The following is a 26,039-nucleotide window of genomic DNA, read 5'->3' as shown; positions in this document are numbered from 1 at the left end:
GTTTGCTTTGTTTCCCTTGCCTCCGAAGACGTGTTGAGTAAGAAGTTGCTGCGGCCAAGATCAGAGACGTTTTTGCCTGCTATCTCCTCAAGGATTTTGATGGCTTCTGTCTTACACTTAGGTCTTTCATCCATTTTGAGTTTATTTTTTGTGTATGGTGTAAGAAAGTGGTCCAGGTTCATTCTTCTGCGTGTTGCTGTCCAGTTTTCCCAGCACCACTTGCTGAAGAGACTGTGTTTATTCCACTGGATTTTCTTTCCTGCTTTGTCAAAATCAGTTGGCCATATGTTTGTGGGTCCATTTCTGGGTTCTCTATTCTGTTCCATTGATCTGAGTGTCTGTTCTTGTGCCAGTACCATACTGTCTTGATGATTACAGCTTTCTAATACAGCTTGAAGTCTGTTGTCTCTTCTTTTTTAAGAGTATTCTATTTCTAAGGAAAAAAAAAAGTTGTCTGCGTATGTGTCTGTATTTCTGAAAATTCATCAGAATGGGGCCAGAAGAATGCAATGTTAAAGTAAATAGTTTCCTTTTGTCTACTGAAAACAAGCAGACACAAAACACACAGGAGTGTGTGCTGAACGAGTGTTATATTGGAAGCAGTGGTGGGTCTCCCAGCTCAGTCAGTACTTCCATTGACTAGGACTGGGAGTGAGTACTAGTACAGGGAGAGGAGCATTCCTTAGTCACTCATTTAAAGGCCAGTTATTTCTGTATTCTACAGTGAAGGCTGTATCTGTACAGATTCCTTAACAGTTCAGCCATGTCCTTTTTTTGTCTTTTTGGCCAGAGAAATGTCAGACCTTATGTAGACAGCATATCTCAGCAGAACAACATGCTTCTAAATCAAAGAATTATGGAATCATAAAACCTACAAGTTAGGAGGGGCCATTGACTCACTGCTATGATCAAAACAGTCACACCATTTCAAGTGTAGTCTTTGTCAGAACTTGCTCTTTCTTTCTGGGTGGAAAACTTGATAGAGGGGAGACCAGACAGAAATCTTTGTTCTCTTAGCATGGCTTCAGGCGCTCCCAAGTCGTATAAATTAGGAAGGAGTTGTTCCAGCAAGAAATGGCAGAGGATTCAAAGTTCTCATGAACCTACATTTCTGGTTATATCCAATATCTATTTTTAAAACTTAGAATTAGTTGACCTTTTACAATTTTAATCTCTATTTCTTATTTTATGTCTTGTGACAAAAGGAAATCTCTGAAGAAAAACAAGGCTGTGCCCCTAAAAAATCTAAATTGTCAAAAGCATGTAGTATTGTTATTCTCAAGTAACTTGAACTGGGCTTACAAATACTGAGAGGTCTTGATTTATTGTACACACTTCTTTGTAGTTATTATATTGAAAATACTACCCTAAACAGTGATGTAACTTAATTTTCCAGATACATCTTTTCATATAACCAAAAAAAATAACCTAGTGAGTAGGTATATGGTTGTCCTTCAAACTTGCACACTGCCCATACACACAAGTGATGCCAAGGTCTCACCTTCTACAGAAAGCCATTTCTCACCTCAGCCATTCACCCCACTGTCAAATCATCTGTTGGGTCAGGGGAAAAAAAGGTAAGAACAGATCTTCTAGAAGAGCTCTGTTAAAATAAAGGATAGACTAGAACTCTGGGGTCCTAATCAATTTGTTAAATATTAGAGTAAATGAGACCTTGGGGATCATTTACTTCAAAGCCTTTTCAAAAAAAATGTTTATTCATTTATTTTTGAGAGACAGAGCACAAGTGCACACAAGCAGGGGAGGGGCAGAAAGAGAGAGAAAGAGAGAGAGAATTCTCAGCCAGCTCCGAGCTGTCAACACAGAGCCCAGCGTGGGTCTAGATCCCACCAACTGTGAGATCATGACCAAAAGCAGAAATCAAGAGTTGGAGGCTTAACTGACTGAACCACCCAGGTGCCCCATCCAAATCCTTTTTTAATAGCATAGGGAGGCCCAGAAAATGAGTAACTACGGACTAGATTATGAGAAGTTCCATAGAGCCTGAACCTTTGGAGGTACAATTTATTATAGTACCAGTATCTACCCTGACAGTGATAGATGGGGTCCACCAAAGAAGACCTCTGTGGTGAGCCATGGATGACAAAGGAGACACTGAGATGGGCTTCCCCGGGTGCCCTGGGAGCAAAGCTGACTCCATGGTTGTGTAACATATCCTCCTCTAGGACTTAAAGATTGACCAGAAAACACCCCTCCGAGTCCTGCATCGGAGGCCCTTGGCTGTGAGAACTCGCATCATTCACTCCATGGAGACGCGTTATGTGGATGAACATCACTTCCACCTCTACCTGAAGACTCAAGCTGGCACGTATCCTTTCGCCTTCCGCCCAGCAGTAATCTAAGCGGAACCTTAGTGGAAGAGTTCACGCTGCCCCAGAAGATAGGTTCAACTTGATCTAGGAACAATTAGGGTAAGGATTAGGTTGGAGAAAAATTCTGTTTTTGGGTGTGTGTGTGTGGGGGGGGGTCCCATTTAATTTGTATTTTTCAAAATGACTTTTTAAACCATGAGTCAGCAGCCAATAGAATGTGAACCTTAAAATAGTCACAGTGTCTCACACAATGCCCACTGCATAGTAAGGACTCAGGAAACAGTTCTGATTGATTCATTTATTGATTTGTGTCTTCATAACATTTTGCAAGTCGCATTTTCATAACGACATTTGGGTCCTTTCAGTATTTGGAGCGCTTGCCCCAGATTATTAAACACTGATAGTAGATGGGAGTGGCCCTACTTTACATACTGATCTACACTTTATTTGCCCCCTGGCCCAAAACAAGAGAACAGTCCACAAATGATCACTTCTTCATATTGGGCTCTGCCTTGTATGGTTTTGTATTAACCCTGAGCTGCTGGTTAAAATACATCTGGCAGTTGCCTTAGTCCTAGCTCTAGTTTACTTTTCAAAAGTGCTCCTAATATTTGTGTGTTTGTTTCCTGTTTTTATATTATTTAGTGATCCAATAGTATGAAGTGATAAAATACTTAACTATAATAAAACTAATGATCTACTTATGGATCGAAGGCAACAAAAAAAAAAAGTTATTTTAATCACCAACTAGCATTGTCACCATATTGCTGTAATTAGTCTGTCTCTCTTTCCCCACCAACCTCCTCCCTCACCCCGCCCTTTGACATCCCAGAAGCAACCAGAATTTGCGAAGGTGAAATAGATGTATGTTATTTACTCTTAAAATCTTTTCAACTTTTGGTTTAGATCGAGGGATTGATCTGTTGAGAAGACAGCAGGCAGACCTTTGTAATTCCGTTGTTTGGAGCACATTTGCCTACTGTAAATGGAATGTCAAAGAAATCACTTCTTTTTTGTTGTTGTTGTTCCCACTTTTTTTACCTAATTCCAGTTTAGGTGTAGTGTGCTCAGGTGAAATGCAGTGGTCTTTTGAAGAAACAAGTATCTTTTCAATCTTACTAAAACGTTTTTAGGACTAGCCATGTACCTGAATTTAAGGGATTAGCCAAGAAAGACTACTTGGTAAAGCTTTAGATACCATGTGGTTATACACAGAAGTATGTGGATTTTTCACATACATTGCCCAGTACACTGAACTAGTTCATTTGACTTATACCTCATCCTTCTGGATATGAATAAGAACATTCTGGCCCTTCCAGTTGGTTATTCTGGGGCTTTTTGGTCATGTCCCCTCATCATTGCTCCTCAGAAGTAGCATTCTCTAAAGAAAGTGAGAGAAAAAGAATTATAACTGTTGTGTAATCATGCATTTAGTAAAGAAGGCAGTTACTAGATAATTATATGTCTTATCCTTGAGTCAAAACATTTGGTGAAAGTAGAGTGAATAAACTTTCAGAAAGTGAGGACATCATATCAGCATGTTAATGGTGGAAGTGTTTTATCATCTAAGAATAAACTTACTTTTCCTATTCAAATTATATCAAGTTTTTATACTAAGTGCTGGTTTATAGAACACAACATAACGCTAAATGAGTTTTACTGAATGCTAGCAAAATTATATCTTTCAGATAAATATTTTCAAGCCTGTAGTAGAGTCCTGTGTAAGGAATATTAATATAATCTTAATAAGTAATTCTAGGATTAACCATTGACTTCAAAATTCGAAGACCTATGAGGGAAACACAAAATTGCCCCTTTAAAAGAAGAATTAACCTAATTCTCTTGTTAACCATGCAAGAGTTGCAAACAAGAACTTAGGTCCTTTGATAATCCTTCTGAAGGACCTTTCTCAAGACTAAATTAATATTCTTATTGTCCCTCCCATCCTACTCCTATTGTGTCACTGGGTCACATTACCAGGAAAGCCATCATTGAGGTTACTCTGTGTGTGACCCTGTGGAAACTTATCATTTGGCAGATGCCAGCTGACATTATTGAAAAATGAGGCCAAAAAGATGACAAAATGGAATTTGTGGCAGAGAAAAAATAGCTAAGGTTTTGTTTTACTTAGTATTGAACTACAGTTAACTTAAAAAAATCCATATCCATGGGCCCCTGGGTGGTTCAGTTGGTTAAGCGTCCAACTCTTGATTTTGGCTCAGGTCATGATCTCACAGTTTGTGAGTTCAGGCCCTGCCTGGGGCTCGCATTGACAGCACAGAGCCTGCTTGGGATTCTCTCTCTCCTCTCTCTTTGTCCCTTACCCTGCTCGTGTGCATATGCATGCACACACACTCTCTCTCAAAATAAATAAATAAACTTAAAAAAAAATGTACATCCAGGGTCGCCTGGCCCGCTCAGTCAATGAAGCGTGTGACTCTTGATCTTGGGTTTGTGGGTTCAAGCTCTACACTGAGTGTAGAGATTACTTGAAACAAACAAACAAACAAAACTTAAAAAAAAAAAATTCCATAGCTAAACTTTGGCACTTGGAGGTGAACTAAAGAAAAAAAGAAAGTCATGACTTTTAGTGCTGAGTCCTGCTATTGGCTTCCAGGCTGGTGGGAACCAGTTGCCAGAGCTTCTTTTCTTCTTTTTTTTAATTTTTTTTTTTTAACATTTATTTATTTTTGAGAGACAGAGACAGAGTGCGAGCAGGGGAGGGGCAGAGTGAGAGGGAGACACAGAATTGGAAGCAGGCTCCGGGCTCCGGGCTCCAAGCTGTCAGCACATAGCCCGACACGGGACTCGAACCCACAAACTGTGGGATCATGATCTGAGCCGAGCTGGACGCTCAACCGACTGAGCCACCCAGGCGCCCCCCAGAGCTTATTTTCTAAGACACACATCACTGGTCACAGCTCGGAAATAACCTTACCCTTGTAACATTTCTGCTTTTGTCTGTCCTTTCCCTTTTACCTATCAAATCTCACCAAACAGTTGGTGCTGCATAGCTATCTCCATTGTTTCCTTAAACAAATCCCAGCTACATTAAAGAGTTTGTACATGGAGACTTTGGGAGAACCAAGCCGAACATTGGCTCTCTAATGAATATGACTGCAGACATTCTTGAGCTGGATGTTGAGGTAAACCATTTTATTGTGGAAATGCCTGTTTGTACATTGAATTCAACAAAGTTCTGCTTTTTTTTTGGGGGGGGGGTGGCGCATTAAGCCAAACAGGTACCTATCTCTATTCACCGTAATAGGTATTTGAAAATAGTCAAAATCTCACAGTAGCATTGTATTGCAGGGAGGGACTCTTTGGAATTTTTATCTTTTTAAAAAATACAAGGTCTCATTTGTGATTTTTGCAAATATATAGCTAATTTGCTAACCAAGTTGCTTTACATGTGGCATGAGATCTTAAACCCTTAAACGGAGTGAGGAAATGATGCTTAAGAGCCCTTCATATGTCCTTTGGACTCTAGAGAGTTAATTCCCATACCTGTTTTGTTTCAGGAGTTTCAGATTGCTCAGAAACATACATTCAGGACAGGGATAGAAAATGAGATAAGCCAACGGTTATTTATAAAAGCAGTTCTGTAAGGGACCTCTATGATGTGGTACAAATTCTCTGCTCTAATAGTCTGAATTGAAACAAGGTTAAATTCTTAAGTATTTAGAAGAGTGGCATGAATAGGTCTTTCAGGAAATTCTCCATAAGTATTTTTTCTCATTTGAGCATCAGTAGGTATTGAGTCACAAGTTGTGTCTCTGACAAATACCTGTTGAGGAAGGGGGTCCCTCTCCCAACCCACCCCCCAACAAAAACAATTTTAGGAGGCTAGCATTTTGCACCTGGGATTGATGTTATAAAAAGAAGTGGGTATAACTGCCTACTGTGAAAACATCTATGGTAATCACATGATCACTGGAGCATTAATACCTTACTGGCAGTTTTCTTCAGAGCTTTCAAATTAGATTTTATACAGCTCCTGCAGTATAGCCAGTGACAGCACCTTCAAGGTTGCAGGGAGCCTTCTCATGAGACTTATTTTGAGGAAGACAACCTTTAGTTGAAGAAAATCTCAACTGCATTCATCTTCCTTGATTTCAGTTCTTAGAACAGTTTAGGAATATCAGAGTCACGGGCCAATGTTCCTCATCCCTGTTTGTCCATTGGAATCACCTAGGGAGCTTTTGAAACCTCTCCTGCGTTCAACACATACAAGATCATGGTATGAAATATTTAGTTTTCAGGCATGAGAGACAACCCATGAACTTATATATGGGTGTTAAGTACATGGCTGTGTTCTGAAACAGAACCAAAATATCTTGGGATTTCTAAAAAATACACACACATATACACACACACACCCAATTTTCCTGATTCTGGTAGTAACTTGTAGATTAATTTAAAAAATCATGTCTAGTAAATCATACTGGGTTTTAAAATTTAAGTCTCAAAAACAAAACAAAACAAGACATGGGTACAGTGGATTTTTTTAAACTTTTCTCTCAAATTAGGCCCTCTTACAAGGTGCAATTCATACTTGTAAATTACAAGGTGCAATTTCATACTTGTAAAGCCTAGGAAGTGATTGCTTATGTGGAGAAAAAATTGTCTGCTACTGTAATTTCACTATGACTTAAAGGTTTTGTTCTAGAAGAGCCAAACCAGGTGAGTAGAGATAGATAAATTTGATTTTTCAAGAAACAAAACTTCTGAAATGATACTCAATGATCATTTATTCTTTTCTAGTTCCAGGCGCTCTTTCATATTCATTTATTTTTCATTTGGTTGCTAGGTTACAAATAACACTATAAGTGTATAAACTGCTTGAGTATTTGTTAAATGCAAGATGGGAAAATGAAAATGATCTGAAGAGTAAAAGTTGCTGAGACTTCCGAGGGAAAGTTGGTCTTGCTCCCTGAGTTTGTTTGCTACTTTACCCATAAATAACATTTAGAAAATTTAGAGGTACTCTAGTCTCTTACTGTTCAAAGGTACAATTAATAACTGGCTGATAACCAAATACTCTATGAATTCAGAAACAGACCTTGGGCCCAAGAATCTCAAGGCCTCATGTGGATTTTAGAGTGTTGAACTGTGGTATTTAATGACTGTTCTTCAAATGCAGTTTCTTCTGTTGTGTTATATTAAAACTATTAAGTTTAGAAGCATATCAGCAAATGCTTACTGGAACAGTAATGTTTTAATGTCTTGTTTTCTTCCTTCTAGTCTGTAGATGTTGACTGGCCCCCTGCTCTGGATGACTAGCTTTCAAACTTGGAAACACAGAGTAGGGTTTTCGTGGCACGATGTGGACATCCGTTCAGCATACACTGTATGATGGCTGTTTACTCACCATAACAGTGTCTTGGAAACCATTTGGATCATGTTGGTCTATATATTTTAACATTTGTTGTAACATCTCAGGATCTATATATGTGTATATTTTGTGTTAAATGTTCTAAGGATATCTTATGATTTTTCTTGTTCCCTCTCCAACCCCCACAAGCCAAACTATGAATAATGGAAACATTCTCTTAATTATTCCATTTAGAGAAGTACACAAACAGGATGCATTCTGATAATCTGAGAAGCTAGAATTTCTTTCAGAACAATTTCCCTGCACAAGACATACCACCTTCAAAATCATGTTCTAAATTTGTTAAATGATCTTGACAAAAGATCTAGATTTATACACAGGACAGTATCCTATAATATCCTAAGATATCAAATGTAAATCTGACATCATTGATATTTTTCCCGGTAAACTTCAAGCAAGCCGTTGTCAACAGAAGTACTCTTTGGTATAATCTGTCACAAATCTTAATGGCTTCAAGTTACTATTTTGACAACCTAAAAAAATCAATACCTTTCCTGGGGAGGGAAAGTGAAACTTAGGAATTGAGGTGTACCCTGGTAAGAGACTTCCATAAATCTTTTAAATAAGGAGACACAAGTGCCTTCAGTAATTTCAACCCCAGGGATAAGATTTTGAAAAATTAAGATTGCTAAACAATCTGATATATTCCAGAGTGCTTCAATATATTATCCAATTTCCCACATTTGCATCAAGTGGATAGGATTTCATCATTTCCATTTTATAAATATGAAAACCAAAGAATGGAAGTTAAATGATTTGTCTAAAATTGTTAGTTACTTCCTTAGGAGGGGCTAAAACTGAAGTGTCCTGGTCTTTAAGGTCCTTTCTTAATAAACCTTGTTATTGAGCACCCACTGTGTAAAGGAGGCACCTGAGAATGTCATTTAAATGCACTAACCATGAGAATTGACTTTTAGAATTCAGATGCCAAATCAAGGAGCTTACCAAAAAAATAGCCCAAGTGTATTTCATATGATCTCATATGATGACCATTTGTTAGTAAGTTGGTACTATGAAGAGAGAACAGGAAATAAGCCAAACCTAAAGAAAATGGATGGGTCATTAAGAGGAATGTTTCAGCAATATCATTAAAATTTGAGATTTAAGTATAATTTGTCACCCTGATTCAACTATCTGAGCTTATTTTAAAACACATGTGACTTGGATGGTATTGGATTATTGTTTTCCATCTCTTCATTAAACCTACTTCATAGATACCAAGATGTATTATTCATTTTAGAAATCAGGAAAATTATCTAATTGACATGAAGTTCCGTATGTGAATACTAGCAAAAACTTTTTTCACTATTTTCAATGCCAGAAAGTGAGAAAGGGATAATGGAAATAAACTTCTGATAAACAGGTAAGAAATTTTGTGTGTTTCTCCATTTCTGGGGAAGTTTTGCCACAAAAGATTTAAATAATTTGGGAGATAGTCTTTTGCATGTTTCTTGTGGCTCAGCCTTGAATTTAGTGGAATCTCTAAACTGGAAAAATTAAGAACTTCCTTAACAGATTTCTATTTCTTAAATTCCTATTCCTGACATGCAAAGTTTTAAGCAAAAACATTAGCTGTTCATACTTTATTTATTCCATATGTTCATATATTATGAGACACAGGTTGTTAAAAGTTAACGTTAGGTCTTTGTGTTATGCAGAGCTGGGAATATTAAGTAATGAGTGCTACAGTTTCACTTTTGCCCATATAAAATTATTTTTAGTTTTGTGATCTCCCCTCATAGCTTTGTTTAAATTAAGTCTTTAATAACACTTAAAGAAAGGGCCTATTGTACTTCTTAGTATTTCTTTGTTCCAAATATAGTCTGTGATTTAGTTTAGGAAAAACAACTCTGAATACCTGGAAAAGAAAAAAAGAAAAAAAAAATATCCCAAGTAAGATAACTGGTGACATTAACAAGTTATATGAAAGAAACTTGGAAGTTAAATTTCCATTTCCAAAGAGAAAAACATTTTACTTAGGCTGATCTTTTCTTTTGGATCTTTATCCTTGATTATTAAGCCCATGTAAAGAGAATGAGCTTTGACACAAGCTTTTTGGATTTTCTGAAATGGTACCCCCCTCCTTTTTTTTTTAATTTTTTTTATTTTTTATTTTGAGAGAGAGAAAGTCATACGGGAGGGGCAGAGAGAGAGGGAGAGAGAGAATCCCAAGCAGGCTCTGAACTGTTAGCACAGAGCCTGACATGGGGCTCAAACTCACAAACTGTGAGATCATGACCTGAGCAGAAATCAGGAGTCAAATGCTTAAGTGACTGAGCCCCCTAGGTGCTGCTTTTTTTATTATGGAGAAAAAAAAAAATACCGCTTTTATGATACTCATTTATTTTCATTTTGAAATAATTTCAAATTTACAGGAAAGTTGCAAGAAAAGTACAAAGAACCTTTTCCCCCTAAACCATTGAGCCAGTGATGCTTCATCACCCTGAATACTTTAGTGTGTAATTTCTACAAACAAGGAAATTCTTCTTCGCCACAACAGAACCATCAACTCAGAAGTTCACATAGATATTACGACTGCGTAATCCACAGACCCCACTTAAGTCTCACCAGTTGTCCCAACGGTGACTTTCACGGGCAAGGGATCACGCTTTGCATATAACTGTTACGTTCCTTTAATCTCCACTAATCTGAAAAGTTTGTCTTTCCTTGACTTTCATTACTTTAATATTTTTGAAGATTTCAGGTCAGTTATTTTGTAGATTGCTCCTACATCTGGGTTTGCTTGATGTTTCCTTATTAGACTCAGGTTGTACCTTCCTCGCAAGAGTACCATAGGAGATACTATCTTCTTGCATCTTATCAGGTATTATACAATTTTGATTTGTGCAGTTGCTGACGACTGGATTTTAATCACTTAATGAAGGTAGTGTCTGCCAGGCTCCTCCACTTTTATAGTTACTCTTTTTTCCCTTTAATTAGTATCTTATAAGGAGATCATCACACTTTCATCTATTAATTTTAGCATTTGCTGAAGATTTGTCAAATACTGATTTTCTAATTCCACCGTTCCTTTTACATTTCTTGGTTACCATTCCACTGAAAGGCAGAAGTTTCCCTTCTTGTGGATTTGTGGCTTCCTGTTTTATTTGACGGGTTATAATTTGTTACTTACGAATGCAAATGCATACACGCACAAACACATTACTTTACACATATTGAAAATTGGGAGTTGTATACCAGTACTTCCAATTCCAACCTTATTCTAGCTTTCTCCCTTTTCATATTTGTAATACCTTTCTCTGACAGAAATCTGGCTCCCATTAGCCTTATTTATTTACTTGATAGATCAGTCCCCCTCCTAAATAACCAATCTCCTATTTCTTATTCCAGATCCCAGAAAGTCCCCTCTCTACCACCCTCAAATGTTCTCCTTCAGCTCCACCCAGCAGTCCCACACTGGGGCACCACCTTTGCCTCCTGTGGCAAAGTACTTACCTGTACCTTGCTCACAATAAGTGAATGACTTTTGTCCTGAATTATACAGGAAGGGAGAGAGGCAGGAAATAAGTCAGGAAGGCAGAAAATGAAAATCTTTTAAAAATGCATTTTAGTACTCTACAAAAATTATCATTTCACAGAACAGTTACATATGCAGGTATATTCAGCTATAGCTTTCCATAAAAATGCCTAATGTTTCTAAGCAACCAAACTACCTTTCCCAAGGAGGATGCTATAAATAACAAAATCTCATCAATAGTTTAAGTCAAACGACAACAAAATTTTAAGTCTTTGAGTTTTTTCCATTTATTACCACGAAAAAAAAATCACTGTATACAAAGATATTACAAAGGTAATAAAATATTCTGTACAACAAAAAGCATCTTGACATTTTACAAATGATTACATCTTGATGTGACATTTAACATAAATAATTGAATACCTGAGAACTTAACAAAAACCACTTTTTACAGTGCCTTCAAATTTATTAGAGCCCGTAAGAAGGGTAATTCATTAGTTAACACCATTTTTAAGTACATTCTTTTAAAGTCATTTTATTATTTTTTTGAGAAAGAAAAAGAGAGCACAAGCAGGGGAGGGGCAGAGGGAAAGAGAATCTTAGGTAGCCTCCGTGCTCAACATGGAGCTTGACGTGGGGCTCGATCCCATGGTGCTGGGATCATTCCCAGAACCAAAATCAAGAGTCAGATGCTCAACCTACTGAGCCACCCAGGTGCCCCTTTAATACATTCTTTTAAAACATAAGACATATAAAGGGTTCGTCTAGACTGTACCATGTTCCCAATGAAGTCTCCTGAGACTAAATTCCATAAGTAGATCCCCAAATACTCCCATCTTCTCTATTACTACATTTTATGCAAAGCTACACTGTTTTGATTATGTAATAAGAAAAACAGCCAAGATGTTTACTTTTATCAAAAACACATTTTATTTACTCTGCTGATATCCCTGAAAACTCGATTTACTGAAGCACCATTATTTACTAATTATTATTACTATTCACACATAACTATTTAAGGAAAAATTTTAAGTTCTTTCAATTCTTTAAACATTTAAGATTCTTTAAATTTTTGAAAGTCCAATCGTAAACTGAAGTGGAAATGAGTGGTAAGTGACAAATGATAAATTCTACCCCCTCTAAATAGATAATTACTAGCAGGTGGTATTTTTTCCTAAAGCTATAGACATTTCGAAATGAAACATATTTAGAAAATCTTTAGGAGAAATGAATGTTTAAAATTTTTATCTGTGTTTTATTTATTAGTGACAGTAGTGGGGACATAAAGGTTTTTTCTTAACCTATACTTTTGTATCATGAAAAAAATTACAATTACTTTTGAGATTCAATCTTATCCAATGATTTTAAGTCTGTCCTTTAAATTCTGCTAAGATGTATTAGTTAAAATAGCAATTTGACTAAATCTTAGACAAAGGCATAAGATCAGACACAGACCATACATTTCGCTCTCATTAGCTGCCCACTCCTGGGCTTATGTTAAATAGCATGAAATTTTTTATTCTGTGTGCTACGAAAAGCATCCTAATTTTGCCCTTTTCATACTCAACCCCTGGGGGGGGGGGGGGAAACGATCAGAAATCTTTCAGTGGCAACTTCGTTAGCTATGATGAGGCTCCCTTGTAGGAAGATAGTGCTACAACTCCCAACTCATAATCAACTTTGGCAAATAAATTAAGGATCCTAGAATTTCAGAACTGGAAATGATCTTAGGTTTGCTATATAACAGAATATGGTAGAAAATGGTTCTGTTAAAAGTAAGGCCAAATGAACAGCCTCCAGATCTGGGCACAACAGATGGTCACTCTAAAGAGAAACCCATCTCAGAGTTCCTACTAAGGAATCTACTCCATAGTTCTCACTCTGCCATATATTAGAAGGAATGTCTGGATTTAGAGATTACTCAGGGCCACAGGATACACATAGATGTTGGTTTATTAATATTTCATTAGCACTAGTTTCTTGTGCATTATTTTATTTAATACAACACATCTTGTGAGGTAGGTAAAGAAGGTATTATCTGCATTTTATATCTGAAGAGAGGCCCACAGAAGGCATGATTTGTTAAATATTGCATAACCTGTAAGTTGCAGAGCTGAAAATTCACACCTAGATGTTCCGACAAAAAAAATCCCTACTCCTTCCATTTTCCCACGCTATTTAACATCACGTGGCAATTTCTTTAATCCCCTATTATATAACAAGTTATTGGGCACTACCGGGCAGCCTAGATCACCAATTCCAAGTCTCTTAACATGGACAAATTTTTTTCTGAAACATTAGGTTTAAAACTGACAACCCAGCTTTTAGAGGAACCCAGTTACCAATTTAAAAGGCCATTATAATAGTAGGTTCTGATGACAGAAATAAGAATAGTGGTTTTGAGATATAGGTACATTGGAAAGGGCATGGAGGAAACTTCTGGGATACTGGAAATGATTGTTTACATACGTAAAAATTCATCAAGCTGTACACTTAAAACTAGTCCACTTTCTGTACTTGGCAGAGTATTTTACCTCTTAAAAGAAAAAGACTGACATCTGTGAGAGCAGGAGATTTATCTCCATCACCTGTTTCATTTCTAGCACCTAACACTGTGCTTTGCACATTAGACTTAACAAAAATGTGCTCTGTGAGGGAAAAAAGGGGCGCCTGGGTGGCTCAGTCGGTTAAGCATCTGACTCCTGATTTTGCCTCAGGTCACGATCTCACGGTTCATGAGTTTGAGCGCAGAGCCTGCCTGGGATTCTGTCTCCCTCTCTCCCTGCCCCCCTCCCCAAATAAATAAATAAACTTTTAAAAATGTGCTATGTGATTTATTACATTAATACTGGAGTGTCTGTGCAAGTGTACGGTGTTGAAGAAACGCCTAGAAGATTAAAACTGCCACATACAGCAGAGAAAAGGAGCAAGGTCAGAGATGTGAAACAATCCTAATAACTATTAAAGTTTCTACCTAATACAGTTGACAGTATAGGAAGCAGACAGTAAAGTATTTCACAAACTGGGTAATCTTGGCATCACTGCTTTTCCTACCAGCTTAAGTAAACTTTCCCCTTAAAAATCATATCCTTGTCCACATTTTATAATCCTCTGTCAGTTTTATCCTTCCCTCTTTAATGAATAGCTACCATTTATTCAGCACCAACGATGCCACAGATGGTGCCAAGTGAGAGTCCAAAAGCCAAATGAGACAAACCTTTAAGGACTGTACTTGACTGAGAGGATCGCGGCGACAGGCGCACGCACCGAACTGTGTCTCAACTGGGGGAGGACTCAGCTTCACGGAGGAGAAGCCCAGTCTTAAAGGATATGTGTTGCTTAGTTTCTGGTGAGGAAGTTTATTAGTGTAAATGCCTTTTCAAGTTCCAAAATCTCAATTCGGAAATTCACTGTATGATAGAAATCTAGACCAACTGACATAATGAACAGGCTTTAGGCTCCAATGGAAAGATCAGGCCTGTCTAAAAAAGGATATCATTGCAAATTTTTATTGTATTTTAAATGAGCAAAGCCATGTCACTTATTTGTATTCTAATGAGGATGAATATTTGCATGGTAAAATAAACACTGATGATTTAATGTACCCAGTGTAAGAAGCATAATACTCATTAACAGATACAATCTTTCACTGAGACATACAAAAACATGCTTAAATAGATCTAGCTATATAATATGACATATTGATGTAAGAGTTCTCCACATTTTTATTAAAATTAAGATTAGGACATCAATCATATCCTTTACCCATTACTATTTCAAAAAATAAAAAACTCTAGCTATATGCTTTTTCAAAAAAAGTTTGTTTATTTTGAGAGCACCCACACGGTGGAGGGGCAGAGAGAGAGTACTCCAAGCAGGCTCTGGACAGTCAGTGTGGAGACTGACACAAGGTTCAAACCCCCCAACCCATATGACCTGAGCCGGATGCCACCGGGTCCGCTGAGCCACCCAGGTTCCACCCGGGTGACTGAGCCACCCAGGTGCCCCTATATGCTTTTTAATTTCAAAGTGTCCTCTTCATTTTTGTGAGCTAGTTACCTACTACAAGGCATTAATAATTCCTTTCTTTCAACTCCCTATACCTTGCTGTTTTCCTTTGTCCTCTTTGCTGTGAACCAAGGTACTTTTCTTTAGCAGGGTGTTTCTGCTGCAAACCCAGTTGCTACTACATTATGCAATGAAGTCAGAAGACTGAGCTTGTGACATCAATATAGGTTGCTATGGTAACGCTTTCCATAACTATCACAGGCTCTTCGTTGTAGGTTCAAAAGAGGACTTCGGTACAGTAGCCAAATAGCTGGAGTTATTCAGCCTAAATTACAACAATAATTGATGCAAAAAATGTTTTATGCTAACTATAATAAATACAGATTTTTATATTTAAAAAAAAAAAAAAAGGATACATGTTGTTGCCGAAGAGCAGAGGACAAGTGAGTATGTTAAAGGCATGGAGGCCTGGCAGCCTGAGAGATTTTTCAAGGAATGCCAGCTACATAATAAGGCTTAAGGAGAATGTGGTATTATTGTTAACCACAGTATACAGAAGATTCTTGTTGGGGAAAAGAAATGAAGACCTATACTAAGAAAGCACTAGGAAGGAAGGAGGGAAAAATGCAAGTCATTTTTATGAGGCAGAATTAAAAAGACCAGATGACTAAGTATGAGTGTGAGGGAGGGAGAAAAGGAATAAAATGTGACTTTGAAGTTCCTATTAACTATTCTGGGTGGCAGGGTAAATGGCAATCCCATTAATGAAAGTAGAGAATCCAAAGGGGGAGCCAGTTTATAAAGGTAAGTGTGGGCAGCATGAGAGAAAGCTGAAATCATGGGCATTGATGAGGCCACCCAGGGGGAAAAATAGCACCAAATGAGGGCTTGGGATGAGACTGGAAAAAATGTCAGCCTCGGAGAATCTTATCTACCACAGAAGCCGGGGAGGAGCATCCAAGGAGGGAGTGGCCAATAGGGAAGAAGGTTATGAATAGGTCAGGCAGAGTGAGGACTGACAAAAAGACACTAGATTTGACAAGGACAGTGACTCTGGCCCTCTCCCCAGAATATTATGAAACAGTAAGCCAAAGAATGGGAGCTGAGGAAATGGGAGGCTGAAAGCATTTCCCAAGCCCAGATGTGAAGGAAAGGGCATGAAGTTGGTAGGAAAGATTTTTGTTTCCTTTCTTTTTAGACTAGAGAAGACATTTACCACATTTATACAAAGAAAACCGGCACTAAATGGTGATATGAGGACACAAAAACAAGACGGGAGAGATAGGACAGTCCAAGGTACAAGTAGAGTTCATTTAGAAAGGCAGAAGGGCACCTTTTCCTTGGAAACTACGTGTGAGAGCATAAATACATTTAGAGATCAAGGAGAAGCTGGCTGCCAAATTCTTTTTAAATTATAAAATAAATTCTACAATCAGTAAATAGCACCTGAAAAATGAGAAATCCATTGGAAATACTCTAAACACAGATGTTGCAGTATCTTAATGCGGCTTACACAGAAAAAAATCCAAAACTGCGAAACAAGTCAATTGCTTATTTAATGAAAATCCACTTAGATATTCTAACTGTGTTTAAGCTTGCCAGTGCTAATTAATATAAAATTATAGGATTCTCTTTAAAAAAAAACAAAAACAAAACTCAGCACCTATGAACCACTATCTGGAGATATCCTGGGTTCATATTTTGAATAAAAAAGGAATTATACCTTCCAAGTTTTCCTCACTTACTGGTTAAGTACTTCTAAAGCATGCTATATGCTTATGGTTTTTAAAGTTACATAACAAATGTTTTGATTTGAAATCAAATTTCTGAGAAATATTAATGGTACTTAAGTGTGTTTACTCTTTTTCTTCTGCTTCCTAAACTATCCAGACCTCAAGTCAAGATTTATCTTGCTCGCCTTCTCATTTCCCAGGATCATTCACTCGGAATTTTTATTTACATGACATCCACACATTTCCCATTTTGATTGTTCCAATAAACTTTATTGGTTTGCTTGGACACTACGTAAGTGAAATGACACACTGTTTCTAGCTCGGAACATGCTCAATATTTATGGGAGATTCTGGTTGTAAAAGAGACTAAGTCTTTGACAAGCTATTTACTTAGCATCATGACAATTCCATCACAACTACTATTACTGCCTAAATTCTACCATCATTTTGCCACTGGGATTGCTCTGCTTTCAAACAGTTTGGATTACCAGTATTAATCCTTGACCTGAAGGTACATGATTCAGACATAAACCCCATGTCACATTAAACAGAATTATAAAAAATCCTAAGCATCTAATAATTAGAGCTGGTCTTTCAAAAAACAAAGTTCTATAATACTTTGAACATTCTATTAGTACTACACTTTGAAAGTTCTAGTAGTAGTACTTTGAAATAACTCGGTGCTTAATAGGAGGCAGACACTATTCCACAAACTGGGGATTCAATAAACAAATGCTTAGTAAAGTCAGATCCTGATAAGTACCATAGACCAATATAAGGGAGAGGGGGCATGGAGTGCTCATGTGTAGATAGTTGAGTAAGGCCTTGATCAGCAACAGCTGAGTGAATCCGAAGGATGTTAAGAAGTGAACCACGCATGTATCTGAGAGAGACAGGCAAGGCAGAGAAAACACCAAACACAAAGAGTCTGAGGGATGAGTATAAGTGGTGTTTTTGAAGGGAGGCTCCAAATGCCTGGAGCTGAATGAGGAAAAGAAAATGGTAAGAGATGAGACAGGAGAGGGAGTGTGGGCCTGCTAATTTTAAGGACTTTGGTCTTTACTCTGCGTGGGAGTAGGGAGCCACTGGATGGTTTGAGCAGATGACTGACAATTTGACTTCTTTTAAAAATAATTATTCTGGCTACTTTTGGGAGAATAGACAGTAGGGGCACAAGGATGTAGGAGCGTTTTTGGAGGCTATAGGCAGGAGATGATACGATAGTGGCTTAGAACAGGAAGTTGATAGTAGAGGTCAAAAGAGGTGGTGAACTTTGGATATATTCTGAAGGCAGGGCCTACCAGATTTGCTGACGGATTGGATTAGGGAGATAAAAAATGAAGGATGACTCCATGGTTTTGGACCTGAGCAACTTTAGGAGCATGGCATTACTATTACTAAGTTGGGGAAGACTGAAGGAGAAGCAAATTTGGGAGGGAAGATCAAGAACTCAGTTTTAGTTATGTCGAGTCTGAGCTTTAATTAGGTTCTGAGCAGAGATGTCAAATAATCAGTTTTGCATGCATAATGTAAGCTCCAAGTCTGGAGGTCAGGGGATAGGTCTAAGGGTAAAATTTAGGAAGAGGGCACGAAATTGGATGAGATCACAGTGAGTCAGGAAACAAGAAAGAGAGGTCTAAGGAAACTTCTTCACCTTAAAGACATGGATGTAAAGCTAAAATCACAAGCAATTCTAAAGGTAGGGATTTAAGACCGAAATGTAGAGAACTTCCCCTGCCTTGAAAGCTCACTTCAACTCCCTTCTGTCCAAGTTAAATTTTTAAAGACTTTTGATTTACATATAAATTTAAGAAACTCAGGGGCACCTGGGTGGCTTAGCTGGTTAAGCATCCCACTCTTGGTTTCAGCTTAGGTCATGATCCCAGGGTCATGGGATCAACCCCTGCATTGGGCTCCACAAGGAGTGTGGAGCCTGCTTAAGATTCTCTTTCCTTCTGCCCCTTCCCCCAGCTCATACTCACTCACTCTCTAAAAAAAAAAAAAAAAAATCTAAGAAACTCCAGAAAACCCCTTAGGGGTCACCTTGGCCCATGGGTCTCAAAAATAATAAGTAATTCATTTTTCCAATGACATAGTCATTACAGGTTTCACCTTAAATTTGCTTAAAAAGCAAATATCAGTTAATTCATTTACCTAAGAATACATTAATACAATATAAAAGAAGTATAAAAAAGTATATTTGGAAAAACTAGAGCCTTGCTCTCTCTCACCTTCTCATTCTGTCATGGGGAAATGGGATAGGACTCTAAAGACAGAATTCGCACTGCACACAGCATCAGGTCACATGTTTCAAAAGAAAAAACAGGCCCTTTTAAATTTCCATTTCAGAATTGTCCTTTTATGGTACTTTCTAGCTTTATATTCAATATACCCGAAGTTGTGTGTGTGGGGGCGGGGGGGGGGGGGTTAATGGGAAAATTGGTTTTATTCAATATTTAACATGTACTTTATACACTCATGTCAAATAATGATTTAGCCTAAGCTGAAGTATGTGCTAGTTTAATAAACCTTCATTGGATGTCAGACTCTATAGGGCATCCTAGCCTAGAAGTTCAGTCTGTGTAGATTTATCTACTCTTTGAAGCAAAAGTCTTCTGTAAATGCTGGAATTTTTCCTCCTCTTCCTGAAGTTAGGAAATGATTTCATCCCTCTCTTTCAAGCTGTAGCTTCAGCACTGAAGATTCATCTTTCATTATATCCTGACAAATTCTCTGCCAGCTAAACAAGGAGCTCCAGAGCCAAGATCGCCTGTTAGAGGAAGGCCCTACATCCCCAAAGTTTTATACTTCTCTCTGATAAAGAAGTTTTGAACTGTCATCTTTTAAATAAAAAACAAAACAAAACAAAACCCTATGTTATAGTCTCAGAGAAATATAAAATACTGTATCTATATAGGTAACATAAAAATGGTTACAAACATGTCAAAGGATTTAAATCTTGAGTAACCATTTAAATCACACAAGTTACCTTAAAAATATTCAAACGCGAATGAGTCGCTCAATTGCTCATTCTGCATAGTGCCAATACCTGAATACTGACTATGAACAAAGCCATGACTGTTTGGATTAGTACCGTTTGATGGCCCCGACTCATTCATCATACTGTTATCTGTACAATTGAAATCAGATCCCTCAAATGCCTCGGACTGTGCAACAAAAGCCGTAGTACTGGAACTGGCGCCTGCTGACAGACTGGAAGAGGACATCTGATGGAGCTGTCTCAAGTCTCTCGGGTCTAACACTGAATTACATGAGGGGTTTTCAAGATTCATGCTCACAAGTCTTGGATTATCAGACTCCCTCATGCTGTCATTCATATTCACAGGGCAATTCGGTAGCATGTTGGCATCAGAAATACCATATAAATCAGCTGATGACATGGATGATGCTTCCATTCTGCCTATGTCATTAGCATTGTTATAAATGCAAGCATTAGAGGCATTCAAATCACTCACAAGAGGTATTTCCAGATATGGTGAGACACCTTGTGAATTAGAGGAAAGTGTCCCCGTTGAAAAACTACTCAGTGGATTTGTGTTGACTGAGCGTGAGGTGGGGTGGGCCCCTGAAGACCAGCTTGAAGGCTGAGATACCATTGCAGGTATGGCTGAAGTATGATGTGACAACGCACTCGAGATGGACACAGACGAGGAATAGTAGGAGTCTGCTTGGCTTGAAATGCCTGAGGTCCTGGACATATCTGTCAAAACTGCACCATGAGAAAAGTTGGATTCTGTGGGGAGGAAAATACATTTTTACAAAACTGAAATAAAAGTATAAAAAATATCTCTAAATTAAAATAGCATAAACACACTAATAAAGAAAACTTTCAAGGACACTGATGTAACAGTTTAGATAAAAATAGTAAATTGCACTTTAGACATGAGTCTAAAGCTGCATTCTGTAACACTGTTTTACAAATACCTTTAATTTTGTAAGTTATTTGGGCATAGTTAACTTCACTCCAGTTAAATATGAAAATCTAGCTTCTGAGGCCCTAGAAAGGTATTTTTGAAAAGTGAAAAATAAATCCCAGAATTTCAGGGGTCCCGGGCTGGCTCAGTCAATAGAGCATGTGACTCTTGATCTTGGCGTTGTGAGTTCGAGCCCCAACATTGGGCGTAGAGATTACTTTAAAAAATAAAGCATTAAAAAAAAATCAGAATTTCAGGTAATGGGAATCTAACTAGCCAAAACCATTTCAAATTCACTATTTTTAGGAGAAAATGGAGGGATGGAGGAAATGCTCATTAGGGATGATTGAAAAATCCACATAACTTGCTAAGATCTATTAAGCTAGAACTCTAAAGTACCATATAATTCCCAGTCAGAAAGAAATTAAGGATTCTGTATCTATTTATATAGTATATGACTGCTTATACATACTCAACCAGGAAAAAGCACTCATTTAAGAATGTTAAGGGGAACGAAAGACTTCTAATTAAATAACCCTGGTTGAATGATCTCAACCAGAGGTTCACAACTTTTTTTCTATAAACAGCCAAATATTTTAGCCTCTGTGGGCCATACAGCCTCTGTTGGAACTACTCAGTTCTGCCACTGTAATGCAAAAAAAGCAGCCACAGACAATATGTCATCAAATGAGCGTGGCTGTGTCCCAGTAAAACTTTAAAGATAAGTGACCCGCCAGATCCAAACCACTTCTTCCATGACACACCATAATTAAGTAAAATTACCACCATATGAACAAATGTAATTTCTCAAACAATGAATCCCAAAAACATAATCATAGTTTCCAACAGGACTTTAAATGGAGATCAATTCATTTAATATCCAAAGCATGAAATAATTTGTGGGAATGGAAAATAGCAAAGAAGCAGTTTTCATTCTTAAGAATGGAATTCCAATATACTGTGCAAAGCACTGATCTTTTGACCATTTAAGGAATAGTCTACAGGGGATGAAATACCTTTTTTGATGAATCGTCCTTCTCCAGTTGATCCTAGACCAGGTCTAGGTCTTTCAGGAAAATTAACTGTTGTGATAAAGTTTTTTCATTATTAAACGCAATTTTAAAAATAACATCAGTTAAAATTTGGAAAATGGGATAAAGTAAAAACCCCCAAATCTATTTAAATACAAATCAATCCAAAATACTCTTACCACAATCTTGCCACAGTTTCTGGAAAAGTAGAGTTGTTTTTTGTTTCTTTGCTTTATTGCCATAAGTATCTGGTTAAAAAGAAAGCAGGAAAGTATGTGAATCATCATAGGATTGTGCTGCTTCTCCTTCAACAACTAAATAGGTGTTTTATTCCCATACAGAAAATGCTTTAAAAATATATATATAATATGGATTTAGTAAGTATTGCAGTATGTGTCCCAAGTCAGCAGTAAAAGGTATAATACTCATCTTGTTTTCTTATAACACCTATAAGTCAACAATGTCAACTAACACAATAAGGGCAGATTAAGGACCAAACCAAAATGAAGACCAGTTTCTGAGTGGCAAGTTTTCCATCTATAAAAAGGGCATGATAAGGACAAAAACAGAACCTCAAATATAAAATAAATTTTGATGAACAGTTCGGATACTTTGAAACTATTCCAGATTCCTTTCTAAAGAAAGAGACGCAAAAGAGCATAAAGATCAATTGGTAAAAAATCAGCTGAAAACTTTCAGGAAATAAAATGTAAATCATGAATAAACACTACTGTATTCAAATGTATCTAATAAGAAAATGTTATTAGGAGAACTAACTTTAAGAAATATATATTGGGGTGACTGGGTAGCTCATTTGGTTAAGCATCCGATTTCAGCTCAGGTCATGCTCTCACAGTTTGTGAGTTTGAGCCCAGCTTTGAACTCTGTGCTGTCAGCGTGGAGCCGGCTTTGGATCCTCTCTGTCCCCCTCTCTCTGCCCCTTCCTCACTTGCACCCACATGCTTGTGCTCTCTTATTTTACTTAAAAATAAGTAAACGTTAAAAAAAAAAAATGAAAGAAATGTATAAAACCTTACCATCAAGAAATCCTACCTTTTTCATCTGGCAGATATCTAAAATCCATGGATTCACTAACTTCCTGGTCAGAAGGTCTCCGCAGCTGCATTTTTACTGTTACTGGTTCTGTTATAGCTCTGCAATATGGTGGAGTCTTAAAAACAATGGCTACTTGACGGTGTACATCAGCTTGTGAAAAGATACCTTTTGCTTCCCAATCGTTCAACACAAACCGAACTTCTATGTCATCTAGTGAATACAAAAGCAAAGAAATAGCAATGGGAAAACAAAATCCATCTATTAATCTAAAGTACAGATTGGGGGCGCATGGGTGGCTCAGTCAATTGAGCTTAGGTCATGATCTCATGGTTTGTGATGGGCTCTGTGCTGACAGCGCAGGGCCTGCTTGGGATTCTCTCTCTACCCCTCCGCTGCTTGCCCACACGTGCTCTTTCTCTCTCTAAATAAATATGAAATAAAATGGTCCCCAACTTACAATGGTTCAACTTAACAACGTCTTGACTTTATGATGGCGTGAAAGCAATATGCATTCAGTAGAAAGTGTACTTCAGATTTTGATCTTTTCTGGGCTAGCAATATGCAGTACAATACTCTGAAGATGGTGGGCAGTGGCAGCAAGCCACGTCAGCCAGCCACGTCAGCCACCTGATCAGGAGGGTCAACAACTGATACAACTGTTCTGTTTTTCACTTTCAGTACAGTTTTCAATAAATTACACGAGATATTCAATACTTTATTATAAATAGGCTTTGTGTTAGGTCATTTTGCCCAACTGCACGTTAATGTAAGTGTTATGGGCATGTTTAAGGTAGGCTAGGCTAAGCTATGATGTTTGGCAGGTTAGGTGTATTAACGCATTTTCAATTTAAGATTATTTTCAATTTACAGTGAGTTTATCATGGTGTAACCTCACTGTAAGCCCAGGAAGATCTGTATATTCTAAATTCAATGAAACAAATAAATAAATACCTTTCTGAACTTTATCACATAGTAGAAATATTTCATCTCCTCCTCTGACACTTCCACAGTTCTTGTTTACACGACAAATCCTTAATTCTGCAGTATTTGGAGCACCTAAACATAAAGGATTTTTTTAAATTAGTAATATTTTTTACTCATTTTTTATGGTGAGAATTCTAGGAAAACAACTTACAGGACAGATAAAAGCTTTAGTGTATAAATAAATTAAGGACACTAAAAACATTAATAATCCACATCTGTCCTTTTCCTTTTTAACTACATTGCCCAAACTGGTTTAGAGCCTTGTGACTTCATTTCTCGGCAATAACAGGTCCTCTAGTTAAATCTCCCTGTTTCTAAATTCGGATTCTTTCAATCCATCCTACACAGTGTCACCAGATTAATCTCTTCAATCATGACATCATGACTATAACTCTAGAGCAATGCAATTTCATACTGACATGTATAGGAATACAATTTCAATAATTCTCCCTGGCAATTCAAAGTTCTCCATGATGAGGATACTCTGATCCACCTTTATAAGCCTATGCTCCACTATGCTTCTACATGCAATACAGGCAGTCATATACCATGAGTGGATGCATATAAAAGCAAACACACACACACACACACACACACAAACTTCGAGGGCAATTTCATAATCTTCTAAAACTACAAATATCCATATCCTTTGATCTAGCATTTGCCAACATTTCTACTTTTATAAAATTATGCTAGAGACACATCTGCATAAAATATGCACATACAGGATATATTTACTGAAGTACAATTTGTTAGAGAAAAAAGTCAAGAAGGAAGCAAATCAAATGTCTTGTAATAAGGTAATGATTTCACAAAATGTGATATAGCCATATAAAGAAATATGCAGTTACTGGAAAGAATAAGGTACCTAAAGGGGGAAAAGGCTAAAGATATATTGCTAAGAGGAAAAAAAAATTTTTTTTAAAGGATCTGTGATTTTTTTTAAAGTTGCCAAAAATATATTGTGAATATATATGAAGAAACTGGTTAAATGTACCTGAGGATAGTGATTATCTTTGGAGAAGGAGGAGATCATAGAAGATTATTCCTATTATTTTAGTAATACTTGAATTTTTCTTACAATGATCATACTTTTTTCTAATTGCCAAAATACTATAAAAAATTAAACTAAAAAACCCCATAAGCTAATGCTACAAATATAAGAAAATAAAGTACTTACGGTTGTCATAAATTGGGTTAGAGACAACAGGAGGTAGAGCAGTTGTCAAATTACCATGTTCATCAGGGAGGAAAACTTGAAAACATAATCTCACCACATTGAGATCGCAATCTTCAATATCAAGCAGCTGTTGTTCAGGAACTAAATATAAATAGTACAATTTTTTTAAGCATGTAAAACAGTCACATAGAACTAAAATCCTGCTAGGTCCTCCTCCTTGCCCAACATATCCAATAACCCTAAGTAGCATCCAATCTGTGCTAACAAAATAGAATGGCACACAATCCAAGAATGCCTTTTATCATTACCAGCACGTAGTCAGTCACTAACAGTATTAAGTTATAGCCATGGTCAGGAAGTAACTATCCTAAGTTATCTGAAATTTAGAGCAGAACCCCAAACTGACATTAATAATTGACAAATTCTTACAAAGTAGTTGCAGATTATATGCAACAGAGAATAGGAAGAATATAAAAGAGAATATAAATCTGTATAAGAATTATTATCATCCCTGTTTTACAGATGAAGAATTTTATGTTTTAACGTTTATTCATTGTTGAAAGACAGCGACAGAGTGTGAGTGGGGGAGGGGCAGAGAGAAAGGGAGACAGAGAATCTGAAGCAGGCTCCAGGCTCTGAGCTATCAGCACAGAGCCTGACGCGGGGCTTGAATTTACGAACCGCAAGATCATGACCTGAGTCCAAGTTGGACAATTGACTGAGCCACCCAGGCACCCCAAGAACTGATGTTAAGGAGATGAAATTACTTCTCCAAAGTTTCACAGATAGGCAATGGTAGAGAAGGAATTCAAACTAAGACGTCATTGAATCCTGAACCTATGCTCTCAAAAACTGAACTCTATTAGAAAGCTTTACGTATGTTTTGCATAAAAATGACATACATAG

The 26,039-nt window shown here is 37.3% G+C and overlaps 2 protein-coding genes and 1 long non-coding RNA gene across 7 annotated transcripts in view; 1 reads left to right on the top strand and 2 right to left on the bottom strand.

The window, feature by feature from the left end:
• Positions 1–8,461, top strand: part of PUS10 (pseudouridine synthase 10) — a 71,043-nt gene extending 62,582 nt beyond the window's left edge. For both annotated transcript variants that reach the window (XM_042981447.1, XM_007075371.3), the window contains 3 exons: positions 2,187–2,329; positions 5,380–5,479; positions 7,578–8,461. In XM_042981447.1, the coding sequence (XP_042837381.1) occupies positions 2,187–2,329; positions 5,380–5,479; positions 7,578–7,616 (282 nt within the window). In that variant the 3' untranslated portion in view covers positions 7,617–8,461. The remainder of the gene's footprint in view (positions 1–2,186; positions 2,330–5,379; positions 5,480–7,577) is intronic.
• The window catches only part of LOC122237331, a 46,058-nt gene extending 27,276 nt beyond the window's left edge, over positions 1–18,782 (bottom strand). For 2 of the 4 annotated variants that reach the window (XR_006215749.1, XR_006215748.1), the window contains exons 1-3: positions 15,310–18,782; positions 3,610–3,714; positions 2,310–2,417 (exon numbers count right to left, since the gene is read on the bottom strand). This is a non-coding gene — a long non-coding RNA (uncharacterized LOC122237331). Of the gene's footprint in view, positions 1–1,900; positions 2,418–3,609; positions 3,715–14,423; positions 15,052–15,309 lie in introns of those variants that run through there. The other 2 variants (XR_006215746.1, XR_006215747.1) reach the window with 2 other exon arrangements.
• Positions 18,783–19,566: 784 nt separating this feature from the next.
• Positions 19,567–26,039, bottom strand: part of REL (REL proto-oncogene, NF-kB subunit) — a 33,924-nt gene continuing 27,451 nt past the window's right edge. The window contains exons 5-10 of the mRNA XM_007075372.3: positions 25,134–25,274; positions 23,921–24,025; positions 22,967–23,179; positions 22,093–22,161; positions 21,899–21,964; positions 19,567–20,701 (exon numbers count right to left, since the gene is read on the bottom strand). Coding sequence (XP_007075434.1) covers positions 19,938–20,701; positions 21,899–21,964; positions 22,093–22,161; positions 22,967–23,179; positions 23,921–24,025; positions 25,134–25,274 — 1,358 coding nt within the window. The 3' untranslated portion in view covers positions 19,567–19,937. The remainder of the gene's footprint in view (positions 20,702–21,898; positions 21,965–22,092; positions 22,162–22,966; positions 23,180–23,920; positions 24,026–25,133; positions 25,275–26,039) is intronic.

The sequence above is a fragment of the Panthera tigris genome, chromosome A3 (assembly GCF_018350195.1).
Source record: "Panthera tigris isolate Pti1 chromosome A3, P.tigris_Pti1_mat1.1, whole genome shotgun sequence".
NCBI lineage: Eukaryota > Metazoa > Chordata > Mammalia > Carnivora > Felidae > Panthera > Panthera tigris.
Note: the sequence above shows the minus strand (reverse complement) of the source record. Positions and strands in the feature narration are given on the sequence as shown.